Genomic DNA, 23720 nt, shown 5'->3' on the forward strand with positions numbered 1-23720 from the left:
AACTGATCCATAATGATGTACATATGTGATGTACAATATTCCGTTTACTGCTATTGATAGACTGATTTAGAGCTGGGTGGAGTTCACCAAATTTTTTGTCATTTACATTCACCCACACATAGGCAAAGGCCATCTTGGAAAAACAGAGACTCTCTCTCTCTCTCACACACACACACACACACACACACACACACACACACACACACACACACACACACACACACACACACACACAATAAATGTAAGAAGTGGGTCTCTCAGTGGCCTCTGAAGGATGACTTACAACTCATATAAAATGACTGAGAAACAGTAATTTATTATAGGTAAATCTCTTCATATGCATAATTACACTTATTAAATAGTCCACAACACATACATGTAAAACAATGTAAAACAATCATCTGTGACCTCAGTCCACATGGGTCTTCATGTGACAAGTCAAGCTGTATTTGTAGGGAAAGTCTTTCCCACACTGGGAGCACTTGTACTGCCTCTGCCCCGTGTGGATGCGTGTGTGTTTCTCCAGCGTGCTCTTGCGGTTGAAGCCGTGTCCGCACAGCGAGCAGACAAACGGCCTCTTGTCCACGTGGCTGTCCAGGTGCCTCTTCAGGTGCACGGCTAGCAGGAAGCGCCGGTCGCAGAGGTGGCAGGCGAAGGGCCGCTCCTGGGTGTGTTGACGCATGTGGTCTCGGAGGAAACAGGCGCGGTTGAACGTCTTCTCGCAGTGGCTGCACGCAAAGGCCATGGGACGTTCCTTGGTGGGTCTCATTCCGGAGGGCGGTCCATGCTCATCGCTGTGGACCTTCAGATGGCTGTTCAGGTAGTCCGGACGAGCGAAGTCTTTCCCACACAGGTGGCAGACGTGGGATTTCTCTCCCGTGTGCAGCGCTGCGTGCTTCAGCATGTTAAACCTGACACTGAAGACTCTTCCACAAGTAGGGCAGGGGTACGTTTTGTTCCTCCCTCTGCCCGTCTTTTTCCTTTTTCCACTTGAGCTGGGACTCTCACTGGAGCTTTCAGGACTTGTCTCTGGTTCACTGGCTTCTCCCTCTGTAGGTTTTGTTGTGGACTTGTAGGTCAAGGCGTGGCAAACACGTCCATTTTGATATGAAGACTTAGGTTCAGTTAGTATCAACACTTCAGTGTCAAGCTGAGCTCCCTGTGTTTCCTGCAGATTGCCCTCAGGAAAGGCGTTCACAGTGGCCTCTGGATCTCTTTTCACATGACTGCCATCGATACTGACTGCACTGGCATCTTCTTCAGCTATGTCATGGTCATTCATGGGATCCATAAACCATCCAGAAAGTTCCGAAGGCACCTCATCTATGATGAGCTCTGATTTGACCTCAGTTTTAATGTCCAAAAGCTCAAAATCATTTGCAGCACTGCCCAGACTACATCCAGTCCATGTTGGATGTGGTTTCTGATCGGAAAAGTAAAACCTCGTGTCTGACTCTGTTTTGATAGCCACGGCCATGGAGAACAAGGTCTCTCCATCTGTGCTGCCCATGCTGTCCCACTCTTTTCTATTCTAATTATTTTAATATCAATTTCTGACACCTGACACTGAAGAAGGTTAAGGCAGAATTGTCTAAAGGGCAATAGGCCTACAATCAACAACCAGGAGTGCTGTTGGCTCTTTTATTTTCTATTGTTTCTTACGGAATAATCACCCAGTTATCTTTATTTTTGTTAGGATGAGCACTTTAGGCCCTACATAAAGTTTCTTGTTCTTTGATATGTCATGTGATCCAGTCGCATCTCAGTCTCCATCTCACACGTTTAGCTGGAAATGTGGCTGTTCTTCCTCATAAGTAGCGAGCATGCTCCAGCAAATGTCTAGGCCTACTTGGTGTGTGTCCTTGGTTTGGCCTTCTGATTGATGTCCTCTACAGCCTGCAGAAAGCCTGGAGAGTTTGCAAAAAAAGATAACAGTGATTGATTAGACAGGTCATTTGCTTGGCGATTTTAATACGTAATAGCATGTCTGACATTTCTGAGGCATAGTTTTGTAGTAATTCAATGAAGTATCATTATAATTATTATTAGGCTATAATTAGTATTACAGTATTATTACAGTTTTGGGTTGAGGTATCCTGTTCATGTGACAGTATGGGGCATGCATTCAAAGTTTCCTTCAATTCATACTATTGCCATACTAACAAAACTGTTTTGATAATGAATAATATATTAATAATATTCTCATAGTCATGCACCAAAAAAAGAAGCAATGTCAGTGCCTGTCCCTTAACATAAAAAACATAAACTAATAAACAAATTACAAGACAGTTTATCCATGTTATGAAGCAATAGGCCTACTAGTGGAGTCGTAGGCATGTGCATTTTTTCTCAGTCATTTCAAATTTGTGTTAAAGTTTGGTTTTCACTCCCAAGTTGAAGTTTAGGGTCTATAGAACAATTTGGGTTCGAGTGTCAAACACACAGATAACAAAATGGCCTGCGGAGGGCGCTCTAAAATATATAAACTGCTATAACTTTTTATTGGTTTAACCAAATTTAACATATGAGGTATGCATGGATTCAGCATTAAGAGGAGGAGCTGGTGAGCGAAGTATTTGGTTACCAGATTAAAGACACACTATGTCATAAACACACTTTTAGCCCATGGACAGCAAAATTCAGGGTTTTTTAAGATAAAGGGTGGAAATGCCCTCCAAGTTGCAATGAAACATCATTTATTGTTACAAGTTATTGTAAATTAAGCCTGGTATATCATTCAACTTGATTTGTTCAGAATATCCCTGAAGCACAAAGATACCTAGGATACATATACGCAAATATGGCTGCATAAAGCCTATGTGATATTTAGGACCCAACTTGAAACTTTGAGTTTATGAATTTAGGATCACGAGTACCAACTTTTTTCGATGATAATAATAAGACTGCATTTCGGGAGAAACAATGCTATTAGTATGCTTGCGGATAATGCACACACACACACACACAGAGCTGTTGTATACACACACAGAAACATGAGGGAAAGAGATAGAGGTGTGTGTGTGTGTGTGTGTGTGTGTGTGTGTGTGTGTGTGTGTGTGTGTGTGTGTGTGTGTGTGTGTGTGTGTGTGTGTTTTGCAAGTTGTCAGATGATATTGACACACAAATAGCACAAACCTGCTCTTCATGTCAAAGCTGAGATCACTTTTCTTGGTCAAATGGTACATATTCAGGCCTATGCGCTGAGCTGTTCACACATTTTTTTGTAAGTGAATGGGGTCACATCATGGATTTTAAAACTGCTCTCTTTGAAACATTTTTAAGAGTTGGCTTATGATCTTCACACAGTTTGTACTCAGAGCCAATACCTCTCTGACAATGCATTTACCTACAGGTAGTTGATACAAAAACCCCAGGACAGGTCTCTCACAGGACTCTAACTCTAACTGCCACAGTTTGTGACATTATCATCTTGACCATTCTACCATTCATTTCAATGAGGGGGAAAACAGAGAGAAAACTGAGGAAAAACAAGTCTGGTGAACAAATGAAAGGGGGTAGGCCAGCGAAAAATACTCCACCCTGAGACCTTTTCGAGCCGTTCGTTTTGGCACTCGAACCGTGTCTCTATCTCGAACGCTGCAACGATTCAAAGCTGCCGTACTAATGCATGCCGATTTCCATATGCCGAGGTGAATGGAAAAATGTAGAATAATAATAAACTGTTGATGAACAATTAATATGCTTTCCCGCAAGCATACTAAATAAACAGTTGGAGAACAATTATGCTTGCTGGGGGCAAGCAGAGGCCTTTGGCAAGCATACTAAATAATACTATAGGACTATTTCATACATGGTAGACACAATCATCTGCTCTGTGAACTGTCCATTTGTTACCAGCGTAGTTGACAGGAATGAAAACCGTTCTTATTATCTGCATTTGCCAGAAATGCCTGCCAATCTGGTAACAAATGAACAGTTCCCAGATTTGGACTACACTACCAAAGCAATGCATTTGCCAAAGATGTTTTCCAACTAGAGGTGAAGTGCAGCTGTACTAGTACTTGTACAAATAGACCTGCCAGATCTCGGTGCAAGTGCATGAAGTCAGAGTTAAAGTGCACACGTCTGTGCAAGTGCACATACAATTTCTAAGACTGACCACTGACTGTTTTTGCATCTGTACTCTGTCATAGTTATTGTAGAGTGGAGTATTGGAATGAATGTTAGCCCTATGGTCTTCTGTTTACTTTTTGAATGCAAGAAAAAAATATGTTCCCCATAGTATTTATCATCATCATCATCATCATCATTATTACTATTATTATTATTATTATTATTGATTTACTTTCTTCCAGATATAAAGTGTTTAAGTTGTGAATAAAATGATGGCTTGATTGAAAAAAAGTTGATGCTCATGATCCTAAATTCATAAACTCAAAGTTGCAAGTTGGGTCCTAAATATCACATAGGCTTTATGCAGCTATATTTGTGTATATGTATCCTAAGTATCTGTGTGCTTCAGGGATATTCTGAACAAATCAAGTTAAGTGATAACCCAGGCTTTATTTACAATAAATTGTAACAATAAATTATGTTTCATTGCAACTTGGAGGGCATTTCCACCCTTTATCTTAAAAAAGCCCGGATTTAGCTGTCCATTGGCTAAAAGTGTGTTTATTACATAGTGTGTCTTTAATCTGGTAACCAACTATTTAGCCCACCGGTTTCTCCTCGTCATGCTGAATCCATACATACCTCATATGTTACATTTGGTTTAACTAATCAAAAGTTATAGCAGTTTATATATTTTAGAGCGCCCCCCGCAGGCCATTTTGTTATCTGTGTGTTTGACACTCGAACTCAAATTGTTCTATAGACCCTAAACTTCAACTTGGAAGTGAAAACCAAACTTTAACATCAATTTGAAATGACTGTGCCTAATACGACCCCACTATACAGAACACCAAGAGTGGAAGAGGAGATTGTTTTTTCTGACAGTCTAAAAAAATCGAACGGGAAATAAAAAGAAAAACATCATTTTTCGTTCGTCATACAATAGCCTACTTTTTTGCTGTTAAGACACTCAATAATATAATAGGTAATCTTTCTTTTGTTAACTGAAACAAGTGCACTTAAGAGGTGCGCTAAACGCCACACAGTAGATCCTACGACCATGGTCCCCATTTTGCGCAGGAACGCCCATGATTGCGCATTGGCGGTTGTCTCCAAATTATGCTCGACAGTCTTTTTCTAGTTTCCGCAAAGTTTATCACCGTGTGATGATGACTATGCATACACACTCACTGTACATTCCTACACGAGACATGTGTCAGGAATTTAAGCCTACTTGACGGCTATAACCAATCATACTAGGCCGGGAACTTACTATTAGTTTGGCCCAGAGCTATAGAAAGACACAGATCAGGTTTGACGCATGCGGTCAGATGGGGACATTCGTTAGATGGGGGCATTCGTTTCCTAAACTCACCAAACAGCGCCTTCCTCTTTTCTGATCAGTGTCGTCGTCGAGCGCACATTTCATTATTCTCCGTTTGCCTAAATGCTCGTTAAGACCTACTGTTTTCTATAGGAGATATCAGGTACGAAATTAGGAGCATGTGTGTCGGTCCCGTTCCTATGCTGTATTCTATGAACTAGCCATCGGGTCATCTGGTTAGGGTCCTCAGGGCCATATGTCCCTGCCTTTCCGCTTGTCCTGCACCCGTAAAGAGTCTTCACACCCAGTAAGTGCTATATAAAAGTGCCCCACCCACACACTGGTCTCTGTCAATCAGTTTTGTAAACGATGTTGAAATGGGGGCCAGGCAACACTTAGGATAAACCTCTCTGAGAACACGATTAGTCTGACTATAAAAGTAATAACTGCATAAATAACATAAACTTTGCATAATGCAAACAAAATGTATGAGCCTATCTTGATATTGATATGTAGGCCTATGAGTCATTAAAATCTCATTGTCGTTTTTTGATTACATCATTTGCCATCAAAAAAACAAAACATGAGATTATCAATTTAAAGTCTTCATCTTCCACAACTCAACTGCCTGGGATGTTTGTTTAGTTCACACAAAGGAAGACAATGACTGGTGTAATGTATTGCTATATTTTATTGTTTTATTCCAGTCAGAGGACGAGAATTTTAAACAATGAGCTTACTTACAATTAAAAACATGTGAACAAAAAATAATCGGTTAATATGAGAGTATTTGTAGCAGCACATTCCTTAGCATTGTGTGGCTCCATGCTTGTTACAGTGTTATGGTATTCAGCATGCATGGGTGGATTAATGAACAGCCTAGTGGGCCCAGGTCCTGGTTATTAGGACCGTTAGCAGCATTGATGATAAGTAATATAAATCCTATATTAAAGAAAAAATGGGGGAAAAAAAGTAAACTGGAGATGAATACACTCATAACCGATAACAAGAGAAACTTCTTTTGAAAAGTGTTACAAGGTTATATTGCTAGTTGGTTGACTGTGAGGATGAGATACACTGACTAGCCAAAAGAAAAGTGCACTCACTAATAAAATTTGCACACTCTATGTTGTTGGAATGCCTATAGCACACGTTTGCGGTCCCGTCCCAAGATTTATTTCCACCCAGTGTTGCTCTCATTTTTCACCAAGATCACATATTAATGATGACGTATCGGAATGCTGCACAAGGCCCGTCAGCACATCCCACAGATTCTCAATGAGGTTATGGTCTGGACTCTGTGATGGCCTATCGCTGAATGAAAACGATGTCACATGCTCCTTGACCCACCCCGCTGCTATAAGTTGCTTCTCATTGTCAAGAGAGACATCCTTATGGAAAAGATTGTTGAAAAGACGTTAGCCTGTTTGAAAAGGGTGAAATCATTGGCACTGGCAATCACTTCAACATTTGGGGGCTCTAGGTTCACCAACAGTATGTGGTCAAATGAGGTCAGTTGACTACCTGAATATAGTGAATGGCCAGGATTATTCCATCAGTGGGGTTTTCTTTGCTGATGACACAGGCAATTCCAACACTGCAATTCCCATTGGGGATTCATCAGGGAGCGTGATATTTTCACACACAGTTTTCATTCTACCGAGGCGTGGCTTCACTTTTTATTTGCATTTACCCCACCCATCTTTGAAGATGAACAGTTCTAACAGGGGTGATTTTAGAAATCACCTCAGACGTAGTTCTGAGCGTGCAACCCTAGTTCCACTGTGACATGTTGCCCGCTCTGTTACGTCATGTGCAAACATCAATCACCACAGACTTTAAAACTCACCATGGCTTTCCTACCGCCAATTTTTACAGTCCTTGCCCAAGGAATGAGTTGTCAAGGAATGGTGTTTTTTGTGCTGATATAGAATATAGAACTTTTTTTTAAAAATAGGCCAATTATTTATTTATTTTAAAACCAAAACAGGCCTGGCTATTATGTCACTATTTCGATAAAGCCATAGGAAGCTCCAAGCCTCTGTAAGAAGCAGTGGCGTGCACAGACATTTTGTGGGGCAAGTGCTGAAGCAGGGGTGTTAGGGGCATGCGGAACTTTCAACTGCCTTACTAGGCTATGCATTATATCGGTGCATAATTGTGACATGCATTTCATCATGAACATTTGTAAATTATTGTGTCAACATGTGGACCACAGTATATTGTGACAAAAAAAAACTTTTGAAAAGGGCATGTTTTTGTCCAGTAGGGCAAAGGGGCAGGTGCTTTAGCACCACACATCATCTCTATCTGGGCACACATGGTGAGAAGCCATTTAGACAGGAGAAATATAAACACGCACAATGCAAAAAAGTCTTCATAATGCACACAAATCAATTTGCAAGCATTAAATGTATTCCTTTTTTATTGCACATCAGTTTTCCTATGTGGGGTCTACTATAGAATCTTGGTTGCTAATGTGTTCGCCGTGACTGAATGAAGTAGCAATCGAGTGTTAAACAGTGTGGGTTTCCATAGCCTACACGTCACAGTAGCATACACACTGCCCACCACAGTCCAATCCTTAACCCAATTGAGAATCATTGGCACGTGCTGAAGGAGGCTATGGTCAGACTACTCTCATCAATGCAAAACTTTGTTGAAAACTGAACGGAACACCAGATGGAAATCAATCTTGCAGACACTAATCGAGCACAATGTCACAAGAAAAGCATGCCATAAAGATAAAGGTGTTTCAACAACACAGGGTGTGACCATGTTGTTAGTGGCATGTTTTTGTTTTGTTTTTTTGACCGGGCAGTGTATTTTAGAACACCACACGTGTGTGTGTGTGTGTGTGTGTGTGTGTGTGTGTGTGTGTGTGTGTGTGTGTGTGTGTGTGTGTGTGATAGTGAGAGAGAGAGTCTGTTTTTCCTGATGGTCTCTGCCTATGTGTGGATGAATCACAAAGGGATGGGTAGACTATTTATTGCTAATTTGCACATTTGTAAATTAACAAAAAATAGGTGAATTGCACCCAGCTTTAAAACAGTCTATCAATAGCAGTAATATGAATGCAGTTGCAAACATATGTACATCATTATGGATCAGTTGGGCTACATATTAAGGTAGGCCTTATATTATTCAAAATTCCATTCCCATTGAAATAACCTCAATTTGGAAGTAGACATTGACAGTGGGCATGTCATTCCTTTTCAATCCCAGCAGAGGCCGCCGGAGTACTACTATAGTCAAAACGCAGTGTTGACCAAGCAAGACGCACAATCATCCATCAATGTTTCCTTCTCACAAATTAATAACCAGCTTTATCTTCTCCCCATGAATTCAAAGTGGCTCATTTTATTAAATTAGTATACACCCCTCACATTTCTGCAGATTTTCTAACATGTCTTCAAGGGACAATATTAAAATGCACGTTGACACAATGAAAGCATACAACCTATATAAATATAGAGTATACTCTATGTTAAAATGCAGACTAAAGATATGGATTGCCGGAATCATGGTGTGTTTGAGGACATATAGATAAACAACTTTGACCCTCCTTTTGATATCTTCTTTGTTTTAATTTGACTTTGTGTGAAATACTACCATTTGTTAAAACCTGGAGACATCTACATATCTATAGGTCAATCTATATCAGTAGTTCTTAACCTGGGGTGCAGGCACCCCCTGGGGGTGCGGCAGAGACTTCAGGGGGTGCGCAAAATTTTGTTTGTGTTGAGGTTGTGACCAAAATTCTGCTAGCAAACATTATAATTAGGCCAAATCAAAACCAAATTAAAGCATCGTTTGGTCCCCATGTAAAGGTATTGAAGTATTGATTAATGTCTCAAGCAAGAATGATTGTAATGAATCACTTAAATCATATTTAGTGCGTATGCACGTGTATAAGTTTGGATTGGGGGTGCATGGCTTGTCTTGGGCACAGGTAAGGGGGTGCGTTAAGAAAAAAAGGTTAAGAACCACCGATCTATGATGTTAATCAATGTAGGAGACGTGCAACTCTGAGGACAACTATGAGTGTTCAAGTCATGGACTGCCCGTTTGTGCCTGACAAGTGATCTTTGATGTTTTTTTCCCCCAGTTGTATTGTTTCATGAGAATAATGATGCACTGTACAACTACATAATGAAAAATTTAAAAAAAAGTTTAAAAATATATATCCATTGAGTCAACTCAATCTAGGGTGGGTCTATGCAAAGGCGTTGCTTCGTGTGATACGTAAATCCCCCTTTCGACTTGTATTCCTTTTGGCAGTGTGGGCAGCTGTAAGATTTCCGCCCTTTTCGTACGCGCGCATATGGTTGTGCCTCTGTGCAATTCTTCAAGTGACAAGTCAGTCCCCATTTCGACCTGAATATCTTCGGGCAGTGCGGGCAGTTGTAGGGTGTCTGTCCCGTGTGCTTGAGCAGGTGTTTCTCCAGGATTTGCCGCCTGCTGAAGCGCTGCTGGCACACGTCGCACACATGCGGCTTCACGTCCGCGTGGCTCTTTAGGTGCACGAGGAGGTCTTGTCGCAGTTTGAAGGTCTTATGGCACTGGTCGCAGGAGAAAGGTCTCTCCTCTTTGTGCCTCTCCATGTGTATCCGCAACGAGTCAATGTTACTCAGTTTCTTTCCACATTTGGGGCACTCGCCTCCTTTTTTCTTGTCCTCACCCTCGCCCGTTGCACCACTGGTGTTGTGGATCCTGAGGTGTTTTTTCAGGTGGTCTGAGCGAGAGTAGCTTTTTCCGCACAAACGGCACACGTATGGCCTCTCTCCCGTGTGCAGGATTTCATGCTTGGTCAGGTTAGTCTTGAATGTGAACGTTTTGCCACAGGTGGTACAAGGGTAACATCCCTTGACATGCCCGGTGCTCTTCCCACAAGAGCTTTCATCTTCAGACTCATCTCCCCGTGTTTCCTGAAGACCGTCCTCATGGCAAGCATTAAAACCTGCCTCTACATTCCTCTCATCATCATCACTGTCATCAACACTGTCATCATCAGTCTCCTCTTTAGGTAGAACCTCACTGCCACCGATGGTGACTACACGGATCTCCTCTTTAGGTATATCATGGCTGGCTAGTGGATCCACCAGCCACCCTGCATGGTCTGAAGGCACATACTCTTCTAAGGTCATCTCTGACTTAATTTCCGTTTTAACATTTAAAACCTCAACTTTATCTTCAGCGCTGGCCAGACTATACACCGAACTTATAACAGGCTCCGATTTTATGGACATGGGCATGGGCATGGGTAACCCAGTCTCTGAATCTGTGCTAGCGGTGGCAGGCCACTCTTCCTCAAGCTTTACCTTATGTAGTGATGCTTGGGGTTCCCACTGCATTTCCTCAGCACTCTCCATTGTCTGTCTGTCAGACTGATCATATAGCTCAGCTGGTGATCTGCATGCCAACTGGCATCAGATGATGATCCATTGGTGGTTGTCTGCGTTTCGGCCTTCTGTGTGATGACTTAGCTCACTAAACACCTTCGGAGTCACTGTAAAGGAAACAATTAGTTAGACTCTTTTGCTCAAATCTATACATTATCCTAATGCCAGAGAGTATGCAAATTTGACGACATGTGGTCTTTGCTACTACCACTGCACTTGTTTGAGGCTGAGGTGTAAAATCCTAAATGACTGACAGTGAACAGTCCTGGGGGGTATTCCAAGAACATTGTTCAATGATAATCTAATCTAAATTTACCTACATGAAGCGGTAAACCCATTAATAGTTCCTGCAGGCGCATGGTAGCATTCTCTAACTTCAGATGATCCCATCATCTACTCTCATCATCAACACTCCACACACTTACCCTATTACATTTTGGTGACTATAAGGTTATAACGGAGTCTCTGCACTAAGAGGATAAGAAAATAACGACTCCAGGTTTATCGGATGATTTACCACTACCACAACTTAACCTGGCTCAAAACTGAACCAGCTAGTTGGAATACCGCCCTGTCATGTGCTCTCCACACAGGTGTTATATTCAGCTCATCAACCTGCCTTCAGGGATGTGTGGTATTAGGATCAGTATGTTGATTGAATTCACTGAAACAAAAATGAAGTCGGGTGTGGTCAGCTGGTTTGGGGGCCAAACGAATGCCTTTTTCCATCAACGAGATGATTCGCTTAAATGCGATGCGCATAAAGAAGTTTGTGCGATACATGTGTTGGAAAACCAACCGTACGTAAAGGCTTGTGTCATGTCTTTCAGAGTCGTATGTTAACCACTGGTTGATTTTCGTAACCTCGATAATAACCAGTGTTGTGTGATCTGGCTTCACTGAGCATAACGTGTCCTATGATTACGTGTCAGAGTTTAATAATACCATCAGCCATTTGGAGTAATTTAAACACATAGGCTACTGCAACATTACAATTCTCTGACCAAAACTCCTGAACTTGAACCTGCTAAAACTTTTCATGTGACACCAAGAACATTACGCGATTAAACGTTCACATCCTTTTCTCAACTCACCTTAACGAGAGTGCTTGTTCAAAGTTGCTCTAGCTCTTGGAAATAAAGTCTCTGACGTCTGGATGTTGTTTTAGTGTCAATTTGTTTGTTTAATTGCATGCTACATCAGCGATGCTGTGAACTTTCAGATAATAATTTCCTCGTGAGTTTCTTCCATTTAAAACTTACTAGACTACTACTAGCATACTGCCACCTATATACAGGGAGATGTATTGCATAATTCTTTCACAAAAAAGGAGATGGGTCAAAGAGGCATGCATACCAAATGAGTTCAAAGAATTTATTTTTAATAGCCAACAAAACATATGTAATCTGACAGTTGGGAAATAGTGTGCAAAAACTGAAAGAAAAAAAATCGGTGAAAATGTTTTGTTAGACTGTCATGAACAGAAAGTGCAGGGTTAGAGTTTCAGATAGCCTAAATCACTACATTGATATGCATGGTAATTATGCTACATCCATAGAGTTTTAACACATGTCTGACCCACATTAGCCTACAAAACCTCAAGTAAGGCTATACACTGCAGAGCCACAATCATACGTTCTCTGAGACATAAGTCGGAATGTGTTCATATGACAAAGAAACAGATAATTGGTAATATTAATGCTGTGTTGGAAGCAGTGTTAATTTTGTCAGCTTTTTTTGATTTAGTCGTAGTCTTAGTCACAATGACGAAAATCAATTTTAGTCTTAGTCATATTTTAGTCATTGCCATCCCAATTTAGTCTTAGTCTTTGTCTAAATGACGAAAATCAATTTTAGTCTTAGTCAATTTTTAGTCATTTTAGTCAACACTCTACATAATAGAACTTCTCCACACACTGCTTCTCTTTTGAACATATATCATTGACTGTACAGAATAAACTTTCTCCGCGCACTGCTACTCTTTTTAACATGTATCACACTGTGCAGAATGAAACTTCTTCACTGCTTCTCTTTTTCTCTATTGTATTTAACACCAGTGTTAATTTAGTCCGTTTTTTTTATTTAGTCTTAGTCTTAGTCACAATGACGATAATCAATTTTAGTTTTAGTCATATTTTAGTCATTGCCTTCGCAATTTAGTCTTAGTCTTAGTCTAAATGACGAAAATCAAAAAAGGGCTTTGACGAAATATTTTAGTCATAGTCATGGTTGACGAAATTAACACTGGTTCGAAGATTTAGCTACTACACATTTAAAATGGACAATTGCAGATATTTTTGTTCAGGATAACTCTCTGAAAGAAACAAAGTGATAGAGTGGTAGATGACTTCAAAATGTGTTAGCACAGTACAGTATTACATTAGTCATACATTTTGTCACCTTTCTGTCAACACAGGCTAAGGAGTGGCCGGAAATGTTTGAAGTCCTTGGCCTATGTATAAAGATTCACATTCCTCCAGGACATTCCATCCAAAAGGCACTTCATACATGTGGGGTTCAACTCATTATCAAACATATCATTTTACTTGTTGCCTTGTGATGCGAGGCAAGACATCATTGATATTAGAAGTTTTTTTCTCAAAACTTCACAAAAGCACAGTTCATAGATCATTTTCTCATTCGCAATCAGTATGTTGAATGGGGGGAAACAACATCTATGGGTTCTCGATGACGCAGGTTGAGGCAATCTGCACAGCACGCATGCCATGCATGCACACAACAAAATTACAGTGCATTCTCGTTTGGATTTTCGTGCTGCGCAGATATGCGTATGCGACATCTCAAACGAGGCCTATATTTCTGGGACACTGGAGGCGTGGCTGCAGGGCTGTTGACCACACCCTTCATCAGATGCCCATGAACACAGTAAGGGTTAGATGATTCAGTGTGATGATTCAAGTGGCATGCTATGTTTTAGGTTGGTTGAAAACACATTATTCATTGACAGGTTAAGGTTAGGAATGAGTTTTGCTGTAGGCACAGCATACAAACATGCCCGTAGTAGCCTAGTAGCCTAGCATCACCAAAACTAAAGGCACGTGATGACACCAGTGTTGCCAGATGTGTCTGATCAAATCCCGCCCAAAAGGTTCTAAAAAAAAATGCCAGAACGCGCTAAATTACGCCCAATTTCAACAAATTGCATTGATTTCTATGGGCACAAAACTGCAGAAAAAAACGCTAAATGGCCATTTTCTCCCATTTCTACCCGCAGACGGCCATCCCAAGCAGCCCAATTGGGCGGGTAACCGCAAAATCTGGCAACACTGGATGGCACTTGGTCATTATCCTTCCTTTGGCATGCCTCTTCCGCATGCCACATGCTACTAAATCTTCTAACCCCCTCTCCATGAACGTCCAATGACTGCTTTGACAAACTACTCTAATGCTGAAGACACTTCATTTTGGGTAAATGTGCTCCATTAGTAAAAATGCAAAATATTTCTTAAGGACACTCTCGGTAACACATAGCTAATGTTGTGCGCAATAAGCTCAATTCATTCATTCATTCATTCATTCATTCATTCATTCATCAGGAGAGGAGCTCATGGTTCACTATGGGGGGTGGACCTGTGGAGAGCCGTGTATCAAGTTTCTAGATCAGGGGTTCCCAATCTTTTCCAACTTTGGGCCCACTTGAAATTTTCACAAATGTCCGGGGCCCACCTCTGACCCAATAAACAATAAAACTCAAATAAATCAACAGCAACACACACAAAAATATGATTTTGATTTTTTGAAAATGATTTCTAGGCCCACTTGGAATACCTTCATGGCCCAACAGTAGGCCCAGCCCAGAGATTGAAAATCACTGTTGTAGATGATTTGGGCACGTAGATTTGGCCAAAGGGAAAGTGGGCCCCTGTGTAGCCTAGGGCCCAGACCGACTGCTCCCTTGCCCCCTGCTCACTCTGCTTATGTCATTCATTCGTTCATTCATTCATTCATTCATTCATTCATTCATTCATTCATTCATTCATTCATTCATTTTGTTTGCCTTCCCTTCATTTCCTCTGGCCTAGCTGGCTCTTGTACTGCATGTGAGCTTCTATAATCTCCTTGACAACGGAGGGGTCATCCAGAGTGGAGACGTCTCCCAGGTTCTCGGTCTCCTCCATGGCAACCTTGCGAAGAATCCTCCTCATGATCTTCCCTGAGCGTGTCTTTGGTAGTCTCTTCACTATCTGTTGATAAATACAGCAGATACGTATGTACAGTTATGACATTGCTCAAACAGAAGAATAAGGGTGAATCTCATTGCCTTTGTATTGAGACGACAGATGAAAGAAGACTCTGTAATTTCATTCCTCCCATATAAAGGAGGCACATACTATTTGTGACAATGTGTTAGGGACTCTTTTCAGTCATGCAACACAGACTTTGCAGGATACAAGAGACGCACTGTCAGCGGGGGGTGGCGGCAGATTACGGACAATTCAGTCTGGGTGAAGCATACAGGGTTGTGTTTGTCTATTGTGTCTTTTTGCTTTTGTAACTGTTTGAGACGTACTGAAAATGGCACAGAACAATTCTCTGAAAGGACAACACATACTCTATCTATGCTGCACATGGCTACATAGGTTAGGTTTAGATATGCTTTGTGTTGCAGCATCTGCTCTTACCAGGAAGTGTTCAGGAATGGCATATTTGGCAATTTTGGTGGCCACCAGGTCTTTCAGATCTTTCACAACAGACGAATGGTCCACACCATCACTCTCTTTCAGGACAACAAAAGCAAAAGGCACTGGGGAAAAGGGGGAAAAAGCAAGAATAATCAAATCTTTAAACAAGAAGAGTACAGATAAGCTACATACATACCAACATACAATATGCAAAATACATATACATGAAGAAATGTATTGTTTTACAAATGTATGATAGATTTTTAATACACTTTGGTCACTTAGTATGATTGGTTTTAATTTGTCATAGTCTTGATGGAATTAGGTCAGCAAGAAAGGGTTGTTGGGTGTAACTGCTATACATTCATAATGCCACCAGATGGTGCTATAAGGCAAAAGAATATCTCCAACAGGAAAATGGTCTAAGGATTTGGCAGGTTAATTCTTTCAAGTTGTGTTCGGGCCGACAGAGAACCAATTCCTGGCAACGCGGACATCATCAGGGTAACAAATCGTCATGTACGGAAAAGTTCAGAACCCGGTATGAACGTGCCGGTGGTTCCCAGGTAAGCACTTCAGTTCCGGATGTAACTGGTGCAGGAATGGGCATGGGTACCGTTCTGGTCAGCCAGAAAACAGTATCATTCCATTTCCTGGTATGCTTAGGGATACAACATTGTCATTGTCCTTGAAATATCATAAGTGGGTCAATAATTGATCAGAGGGAATTCGGTGCATTTTGGCAGACACAAATAGTAGCACTGGTCAATCATTCAAAGACAATGAATCATACCCAAGTTTTATACCTTTTTTATATTTTCTTGTTTATTATGGAAAAAAATAAAACTACATATAAAGAAAAAGTTATAACCTGAGTGTGATCCATTATCTCTTCAGCTGACCCCGTCTTTGAGCCGCACCGAAAAAGGCAGTGCATGGCGTTGGAGTAGTATATTGTATGCAGTGTTCAATCATTCACCAGGAGGAAGGCCCATAACTGATAGAGCATAGCTGAGGTGCTATGGGCCGGCGATAAGACCCTTTGTTAAGGTCAGAGGAAGATCATCTCCATGAGAATAGCTCAGTGACGGGTGGAGTTAAACGCATGGACGGCATCACAAGGCCAACAAACTCAGCAGAATAGAAATATCTAACGAGACGGCTACCTCACATTCAGGTCATTTGTTATACTGTCACATATAGTGGCACTTATATGTGGTCATCATAAACATCTAAGAAATGACATGACACCTTTGAATACACATAAACATAAACATCTAGGTAGATGTTTAAAACACATGATCCAACATACAGAATACTGTAGATGTAGATAGAGATCTAGATAGGGATGTACGGTATACATTAACATTTCTGATTACTGCTTCTGAGTCTGATGTCTGTCTGAAGCCCTTCATTATCATCCTGTGCAAAGTACGTATGTTGTCCAAATTTCGCCTGCATTTGCTATCATATGGGTCCAGTATCCATTCAACTTCAACATGGGACGTGAATGTCCCATTATACAATACTGTGAGTGTGCTCTGAGCCCTTACCTTCTCCCTTGATATCATGCGGAGTGCCAATGACTGCTGTTTCAGGCACTTCAGGATGTTCATCCTATTGTGAAAATAAAAGACATGTGTGTCTTAACACAGTGTGTGTGTGTGTGTGTGTGTGTGTGTGTGTGTGTGTGTGTGTGTGTGTGTGTGTGTGTGTGTGTGTGTGTGTGTGTGTGTGCGTGGGTGTGGGTGTGGGTGTGGGTGTGTGTGTACATATTTGATTTTTACTGGTTCAGGAATACAGTATGCTTGCTGTGTGCCTTAAATTGTGCATGCGATCGAGTGCACATACTTGCTTCAGGACAACCGGAGCCCTCTGCATGATACTGGAGGTATCATCTAGGGGGCAGATGGCCAACAAGGCTCTCATTCATGTTTTCCTAGCCTGGTGAACCAGCGCCACCCGCTGAACGGCAAAATGTTTTGTCTACGGGTGGGTCTGGCCTCGCATAATGATTCAATGAAGCCAGAATGCCATGAATCTGGCAAACCAATTACAACGCAAAGATGTGTTTTGAATCAAAGCGGGCAGGGTTTTGAGGGAAGGTTGTTCTCATCAACAATCTTCGGAATTTATTATGCATCGAGGCCAGACTAAATTAGACATCCACATTTAGTCTGGTTTATCAGGCTAATGTTTTCCTCCATTGTTTGACTCCACCGCAAACTCAACATCTCAAATCAACAAATTCAGAAGATCACCCCTCATGGTTTTGTCAACATTGCACGCATCCGCAACGCAATAACGCACGCATCCGCATACCTTGTGTGAGGTGTTTTCCCGCGTGAAAAAATTGACATAAACTTTGCATGGCAACGTGCTTGTGCACAAATTGTACACGCGCAGGTGTGCCTTATAGTGTGTGTGTGTGTGTGTGTGTGTGTGTGTGTGTGTGTGTGTGTGTGTGTGTGTGTGTGTGTGTGTGTGTGTGTGTGTGTGTGTGTGTGTGTGTGTGTGTGTGTGTGTGTGTGTGTGTGTGTGTGTGTGTGTGTGTGTGTGTGTTCATACAATAGCCAACTCCAGTGCATGTCCCTACTCACCAGGGCGTCCTCTATCTCGGCGGTGCCCAGGCGATGGCCACTGATGTTGATGACGTCATCCATGCGGCCGGTGATCTGGTAGTAGCCATCAGCTGAGCGGTACGCGCCGTCTCCCGTGAAGTAATAACCTACACAACACATCACACACACCAGACTACATATGTAATAAGTAATAACCTACACAACACATCACACACACCAGACTACATATGAAGTAATAACCTACACAACACATCACACACACCAGACTACATATGAAGTAATAACCTACACAACACACCAGACTACATATGAAGTAATAACCTATACAACACATTGCACATACAAACTCTATATGAAGTAATAACCTACACAACAGATCACACACACCAGACTACATATGAAGTAATAGCCTATACAACACATTGCACATACAAACTCTATATGAAGTAATAACCTACACAACAGATCACACACACCAGACTACATATGAAGTAATAACCTACACAACACATCACACACACAAACTCTATATGAAGTAATGACCTACACAACACATCACACACACCAGACTACATATGAAGTAATAACCTACACAACACACATCACACACACCAGACTACATATGAAGTAATAACCTACACAACACATCACACACACCAGACTACATATGAAGTAATAACCTACACAACACATCACACACACCAGACTACATATGAAGTAATAACCTACACAACACATCACACACACCAGACTACATATGAAGTAATAACCTACACAACACACATCACACACACCAGACTACATATGAAGTAATAACCTACACAACACATCACACACACCAGACTACATATGAAGTAATAACCTACACAACACATCACACACACCAGACTACATATGAAGTAATAACCTACACAACACATCACACACACCAGACTACATATGAAGTAATAACCTACACAACACATCACACACACCAGACTACATATGAAGTAATAACCTACACAACACATCACACACACCAGACTACATATGAAGTAATACCCTACACAACACACATCACACACACCAGACTACATATGAAGTAATAACCTACACAACAGATCACACACACCAGACTACATATGAAGTAATAGCCTATACAACACAGCACACACACAAACTCTATATGAAGTAATAGCCTACACAACACATCACATATAAAAACTCTACATGAAGTAATAACCTACACAACACATCGCACATACAAACTCTATATGAAGTAATAGCCTACACAACACATCACACACAGAGACTCCATAATAACCTACATAAGGCATCACACACACAAACTACATATTAAGTAGTAACCTACACAAGACATCACACACCAACTCTAAGTAAGAATCCCCAGAGCACATAAATCAACGTATGACTCCATGGGCCCCTGTGCCAGACAACAAGTAATGACCCCCTCCAAGGGTGTTACTAGTTTACAAAAAGATTTGCGATTTCAGTTCAGATGTTTGAGACCCTATGTTGTTTGGATTTTGGAGGTTTGCCCACAGAGAAAAAGTGGAAAATACAGTTGTAATAAGTTTTGATTTTATCGTAATGTGAGAATGGAGCGTGAAAATTCAAGGCCCCCTTGGTTCTTGGGCCCCTGGGCCTGGGCCCGGTAGGCCTAAGCAGAAATCTATCCTTATTCACACACATAAACTCCATATGAAGTAATACCGGTAACCTGAACAAGACGCTGCTCTCACAAACTGCATAGTAATAGCCTATATATGGATATCACTGCACAAAGCCATTATTCATGTGTGTCAATACTTTCCAAAGCAGAAATAGTAATAGTGGAAGTAGTTGCATCAGTAGACGCTGCATTTCTACGATACAATTCAAAGTTGCAGACCACTCACCGGGATAGGGTTTGAAGTACGCATCCACAAATCTGTCATGATCTCCGAATATAGTTCTGGCCATCCCAGGCCAGGGCTGGCTAAGACAAAGTGCTCCGGTTACGTCATCTCCTATGATTTTCTCTCCCTATGAGGAAATGAAATAAAAACACATTTAATTTCAGATGTATGGAGGAGGCAATAACAAAAATTATATAATAAAAAAATAATTTAATTAAATATATAACTTATTTTACTTTAAATATAAACATTATATTTTTTAAGATTATATAATTACTAATTAAGTTGTTGAACAAGTAAGACTATAGCTTTTGGGTATTTATGTACTGTACAATGTCCGCCAAACAAGAACAGCAATTAAAAACAAAAAGCCAAAGTCAACAGGCAGACAGAGAGGTAGAGAGAAAGCCGAGGCAAGGCGCTGGTGCGGACAACAGCGGAGAGTTAGCAACAGCCTGCCAGGGTCAAAGAGTGAAATGGGTACAGTGACCACAACGCTCGCAAAGCCGACAAAATCTGGTAATCGGGAAGAAAGCAGACAGGCCCGTTTTAATTGCAAAGTGAAAGAAAGGGGGCTGTGGAAAGCGAAGGCAGGGTGAGAGGGGGGGGGGGGGTACCCTGAGAGCCTGAAGAGGGATTGGGGGGGGTAGTAGGGGCATAGAGCAGATGTCATGACAGGTCAAGTCAATTAAGTGAATAGCCACAGCAGAGAGAGAGAGGGCCGCAGCACAGATTAACTGACTGGCACTAGCAGACAAATCCGGCCAGCAGCAGTGAAAAAGAATGGCCACAAGCAGCTAAGACTCTAAAGGGGGTGGTTGACATGACTTATGGGCAGTTTTATAGCCGGCGCTGCCCTTAAAGGTGACCAGCCATGGGCCTCACCCATACAGTTACAGCTTTATGGCTGTTGTCAAACGCGGGTTCAAAGTACAAGGCACAATCCAAATGATAACACAGATACACACAACAGATAGGGGTGTATAATGTAGATATAAAAATGTATTACAAAACATTACCATACTATTTTTAATTCTTGGTCTATTTTTAATTGCATTATTACTCTAATTGCTATTATCAGTGGCAGTACTGGTGGTAATCGGCTGCTGGTATTGTTTTCGGTGGTTGGCAGTTACAGTTGGTGGTGCGTTTCCACTGATTTTTAATTTGCCGCTCATTATGTATGCGGGATAATGACCAACTTCCATAATTAGCATTTAGTTGTAATTAACTATTCAGACATAAACATCCCACAGTCTCACATGCGCTAAAAACCAGGTCAGATTTTAACTGACAAACGTCTGAGCTAGGCAGTGCTAGACAGACTGAGACAAACATCCACTACATGATCCTTAAGTTGGTAAGTCTTTAATTCAACATCACAGGTGTCATTAACTGCCACATACCGATTTGAGCGAAAAATATCAGCCGTCTCCAGTGTAAGTGATATTGCCTGACATATAGCTATTAACAGACTAAATTCTACCTTTTAACACCGTCATACTTCATGTCGAGCATGAACATTCTCATAGTACAAGTCTTGTTATTGAAAAGCCAATGTGTCCATACTACAATAAATAAATATGAAATGCCAATGTATTAATGCAATAGCATGCATGCATAATAATACCACACAAGCATCCAGTGAGCCACCAGACAGACCTGTCATGTATTGTGTTGTCGTGTTGGGACATATGACCCTGTCTATCACTGGTTCACTAATCTACCCCCAAAAACCCTCACTGATCACGCTCACTCGCACCCCACACCCCTCCCACACACGCACCAACTCCACACACTCCCGCATCCCGTGCACACCCTGCTTACTCTCAACCCATCACGCACACACACACACACGCGCGCCCCAGAGCACGCACGCACACACACACACACACACACACGTACCCGCGCCCCAGAGCAGTTGGCACAGGCCAGCATATGGCCGCCACTCTCTTCTCCTCTCCTCTCCTCACACCGCACGCCACTTGAGGAGGGAGATTAGTAGGAGCTGTTGATCAACTGGCCTCATTTTAATAAAGGCTCCTTAACTTGCCCCTCTGTACACCCCTCCGCATCCCCCCCACCTCACTCCATCATCCTAATCCCAATCCAAACAGCTTTCATGAACTCCCAACCCCCAAACCACCCGCACCCGCACCCGCACACACACACACACGCATGCACGCACGCACGCACGCACACACACACACACACACACACACACACACACACACACACACACACACACGACCATACTGAGTCCTCTTCAATCCACCAGCCATCCCCCGCCGCCACCTCCAATCCAAGCTAAGTGATCATAACCACCCAGCCACCCAACCCCCGTAACCCTCCTGAGCTCCCTCCGACGCGCCCCCATGCACCCCACTTTCAATCCCCGCACAGCGATGATCACACCCACCCCCACCCCCACCACCACCCCCACACCAAACCCTACTGTGCACCCCACCATGCACCCCATGCACCCCACTTTCAATCCCAGGACCTCTACCCTGCAAAACCCTACTGAGCTCTCTCCAACCCCCTACTCACTCAATCCCAACTCTGGTATTCTAGGCCCCCCACCACACACATACACAAACACACACACACGCACACACACACACACACACACACACACACACACACACACACACACACACACACACACACACACACACACACACACACGCACACGCACACACGCACACAATCCCAACCTCCAGTGATCACCCCCACAGCCTGCTATGCATTCATAACAACCTCCCCTCAAACCTCTGAAGCATACTATTCAAGCCTTGTTTCATTGGTGGGGGTGGGGAGCCAACAATAACTGCCCCCCCCATGCTTTTAGGACCATTATGGGCTTGCAACCCAAGTAATTGGTTTGGAATTTGGAGAGTTTGAGGAAGTTTGTTTCAACTTCTGCAAGGCGAGTGTCCTGAGGAAAGGCATTACATTCAGACCTATTAACAAGAGATTTGATTTGGTTTGATCAGTAACTGCTGAAGAGGTGACGCCAGAGAGTGCTGACAGAGAATCTAAGACCTTTTGTGATGAATTATAAGACAAAGGAAATAGAACTCTGAGTATGTATGAGCATTCCGACTGTCACTGCAGATGGACAACAAGATGACAATGTATGAGCATTCTAAAGTGGGTCGCTAGGAGACCAGAGTATTGTGTGCATGAGTTCCGAGCTATGTGGCGTCTGTCACCTTCTCCCCCATGAGTGCGGGCTCGATGCCAAAGAAGGGTCTCATCGCCATTGCAGGCCGGATCTCAGCTCCTTCCTCCGCAGGCCGAGGTGCAATGCACACGCCACCCGTCTCTGGAAAGAAGGAAACAAGGACACTGTGTTTTAGGAGTTAAACAACGAGGAAAAGTTTAAAAAGTTCAGTCTATCTGCATCCATTTTCCATTATAGTCTGGGCATACATACAGCAATTTTCCTTGAGAACACTGCTCCATAACACGGCTGATCACTGCATATGTGTGTGTGTTTGTGTGTGTGTATGTGTGTGTGTGTTTGTGTGTGTTTGTTTGAGTGTGTGTGTGTGCGTGCGCGTCCGTATGTGCATGCCTGTCTCCGTGTATGCATGCGTGTGTGTGCATGTGTGCTCTCGATGTTGTGTGTGTGCTCCTCTGTGTGTTTAAGGAGAATCCGCATGAAAGTGTTATTCGTTTTGAGGACAAAGGCCGTAACCTCCCAGACTCCCTGCTGCTTGGGCCCCTGGAGGATTACCCACAGCCATACACATCCTCTCAATAGTAACCTACAGGGGATGTGGTTAGGAGTG

The 23720-nt window shown here is 42.3% G+C and overlaps 2 protein-coding genes across 4 annotated transcripts in view; both read right to left on the reverse strand.

Moving 5' to 3' along the window:
- Positions 1-307: 307 nt before the first annotated feature.
- LOC134441226 (zinc finger protein 184-like) lies at positions 308-12597 on the reverse strand. 2 transcript variants are annotated; one of them, XM_063191433.1, is made up of 3 exons: positions 11895-12596; positions 10720-10907; positions 308-1907 (listed from the first exon to the last, which is right to left on the reverse strand). In XM_063191433.1, the coding sequence occupies exon 3, from the start codon at positions 1508-1510 to the stop codon at positions 410-412; it is 1101 nt and encodes a 366-aa protein (XP_063047503.1). In that variant the 5' UTR covers positions 1511-1907; positions 10720-10907; positions 11895-12596; the 3' UTR covers positions 308-409. The 2 variants fall into 2 exon arrangements, with proteins under 2 accessions (XP_063047503.1, XP_063047502.1); XM_063191432.1 differs by lacking the exon at positions 308-1907 and having other exon boundaries at positions 8316-10907; positions 11895-12597.
- Positions 12598-13050: 453 nt separating this feature from the next.
- The window catches only part of acss1 (acyl-CoA synthetase short chain family member 1), a 30930-nt gene continuing 20260 nt past the window's right edge, over positions 13051-23720 (reverse strand). For both annotated transcript variants that reach the window (XM_063191434.1, XM_063191435.1), the window contains 6 exons: positions 23139-23251; positions 19924-20050; positions 18044-18171; positions 16997-17060; positions 15444-15565; positions 13051-15005 (listed from right to left, as the gene is read on the reverse strand). In XM_063191434.1, coding sequence (XP_063047504.1) covers positions 14826-15005; positions 15444-15565; positions 16997-17060; positions 18044-18171; positions 19924-20050; positions 23139-23251 — 734 coding nt within the window. In that variant the 3' untranslated portion in view covers positions 13051-14825. The remainder of the gene's footprint in view (positions 15006-15443; positions 15566-16996; positions 17061-18043; positions 18172-19923; positions 20051-23138; positions 23252-23720) is intronic.

This window comes from Engraulis encrasicolus, chromosome 24 (assembly GCF_034702125.1).
Source record: "Engraulis encrasicolus isolate BLACKSEA-1 chromosome 24, IST_EnEncr_1.0, whole genome shotgun sequence".
In the NCBI taxonomy this organism is placed as follows: Eukaryota; Metazoa; Chordata; class Actinopteri; order Clupeiformes; family Engraulidae; genus Engraulis; species Engraulis encrasicolus.

Coding starts and splice junctions, on each gene's coding strand:
- LOC134441226 (XM_063191432.1), bottom strand. CDS start 10,770: ATGGAGAGTGCTGAGGAAATGCAGTGGGAACCCCAAGCATCACTACAT.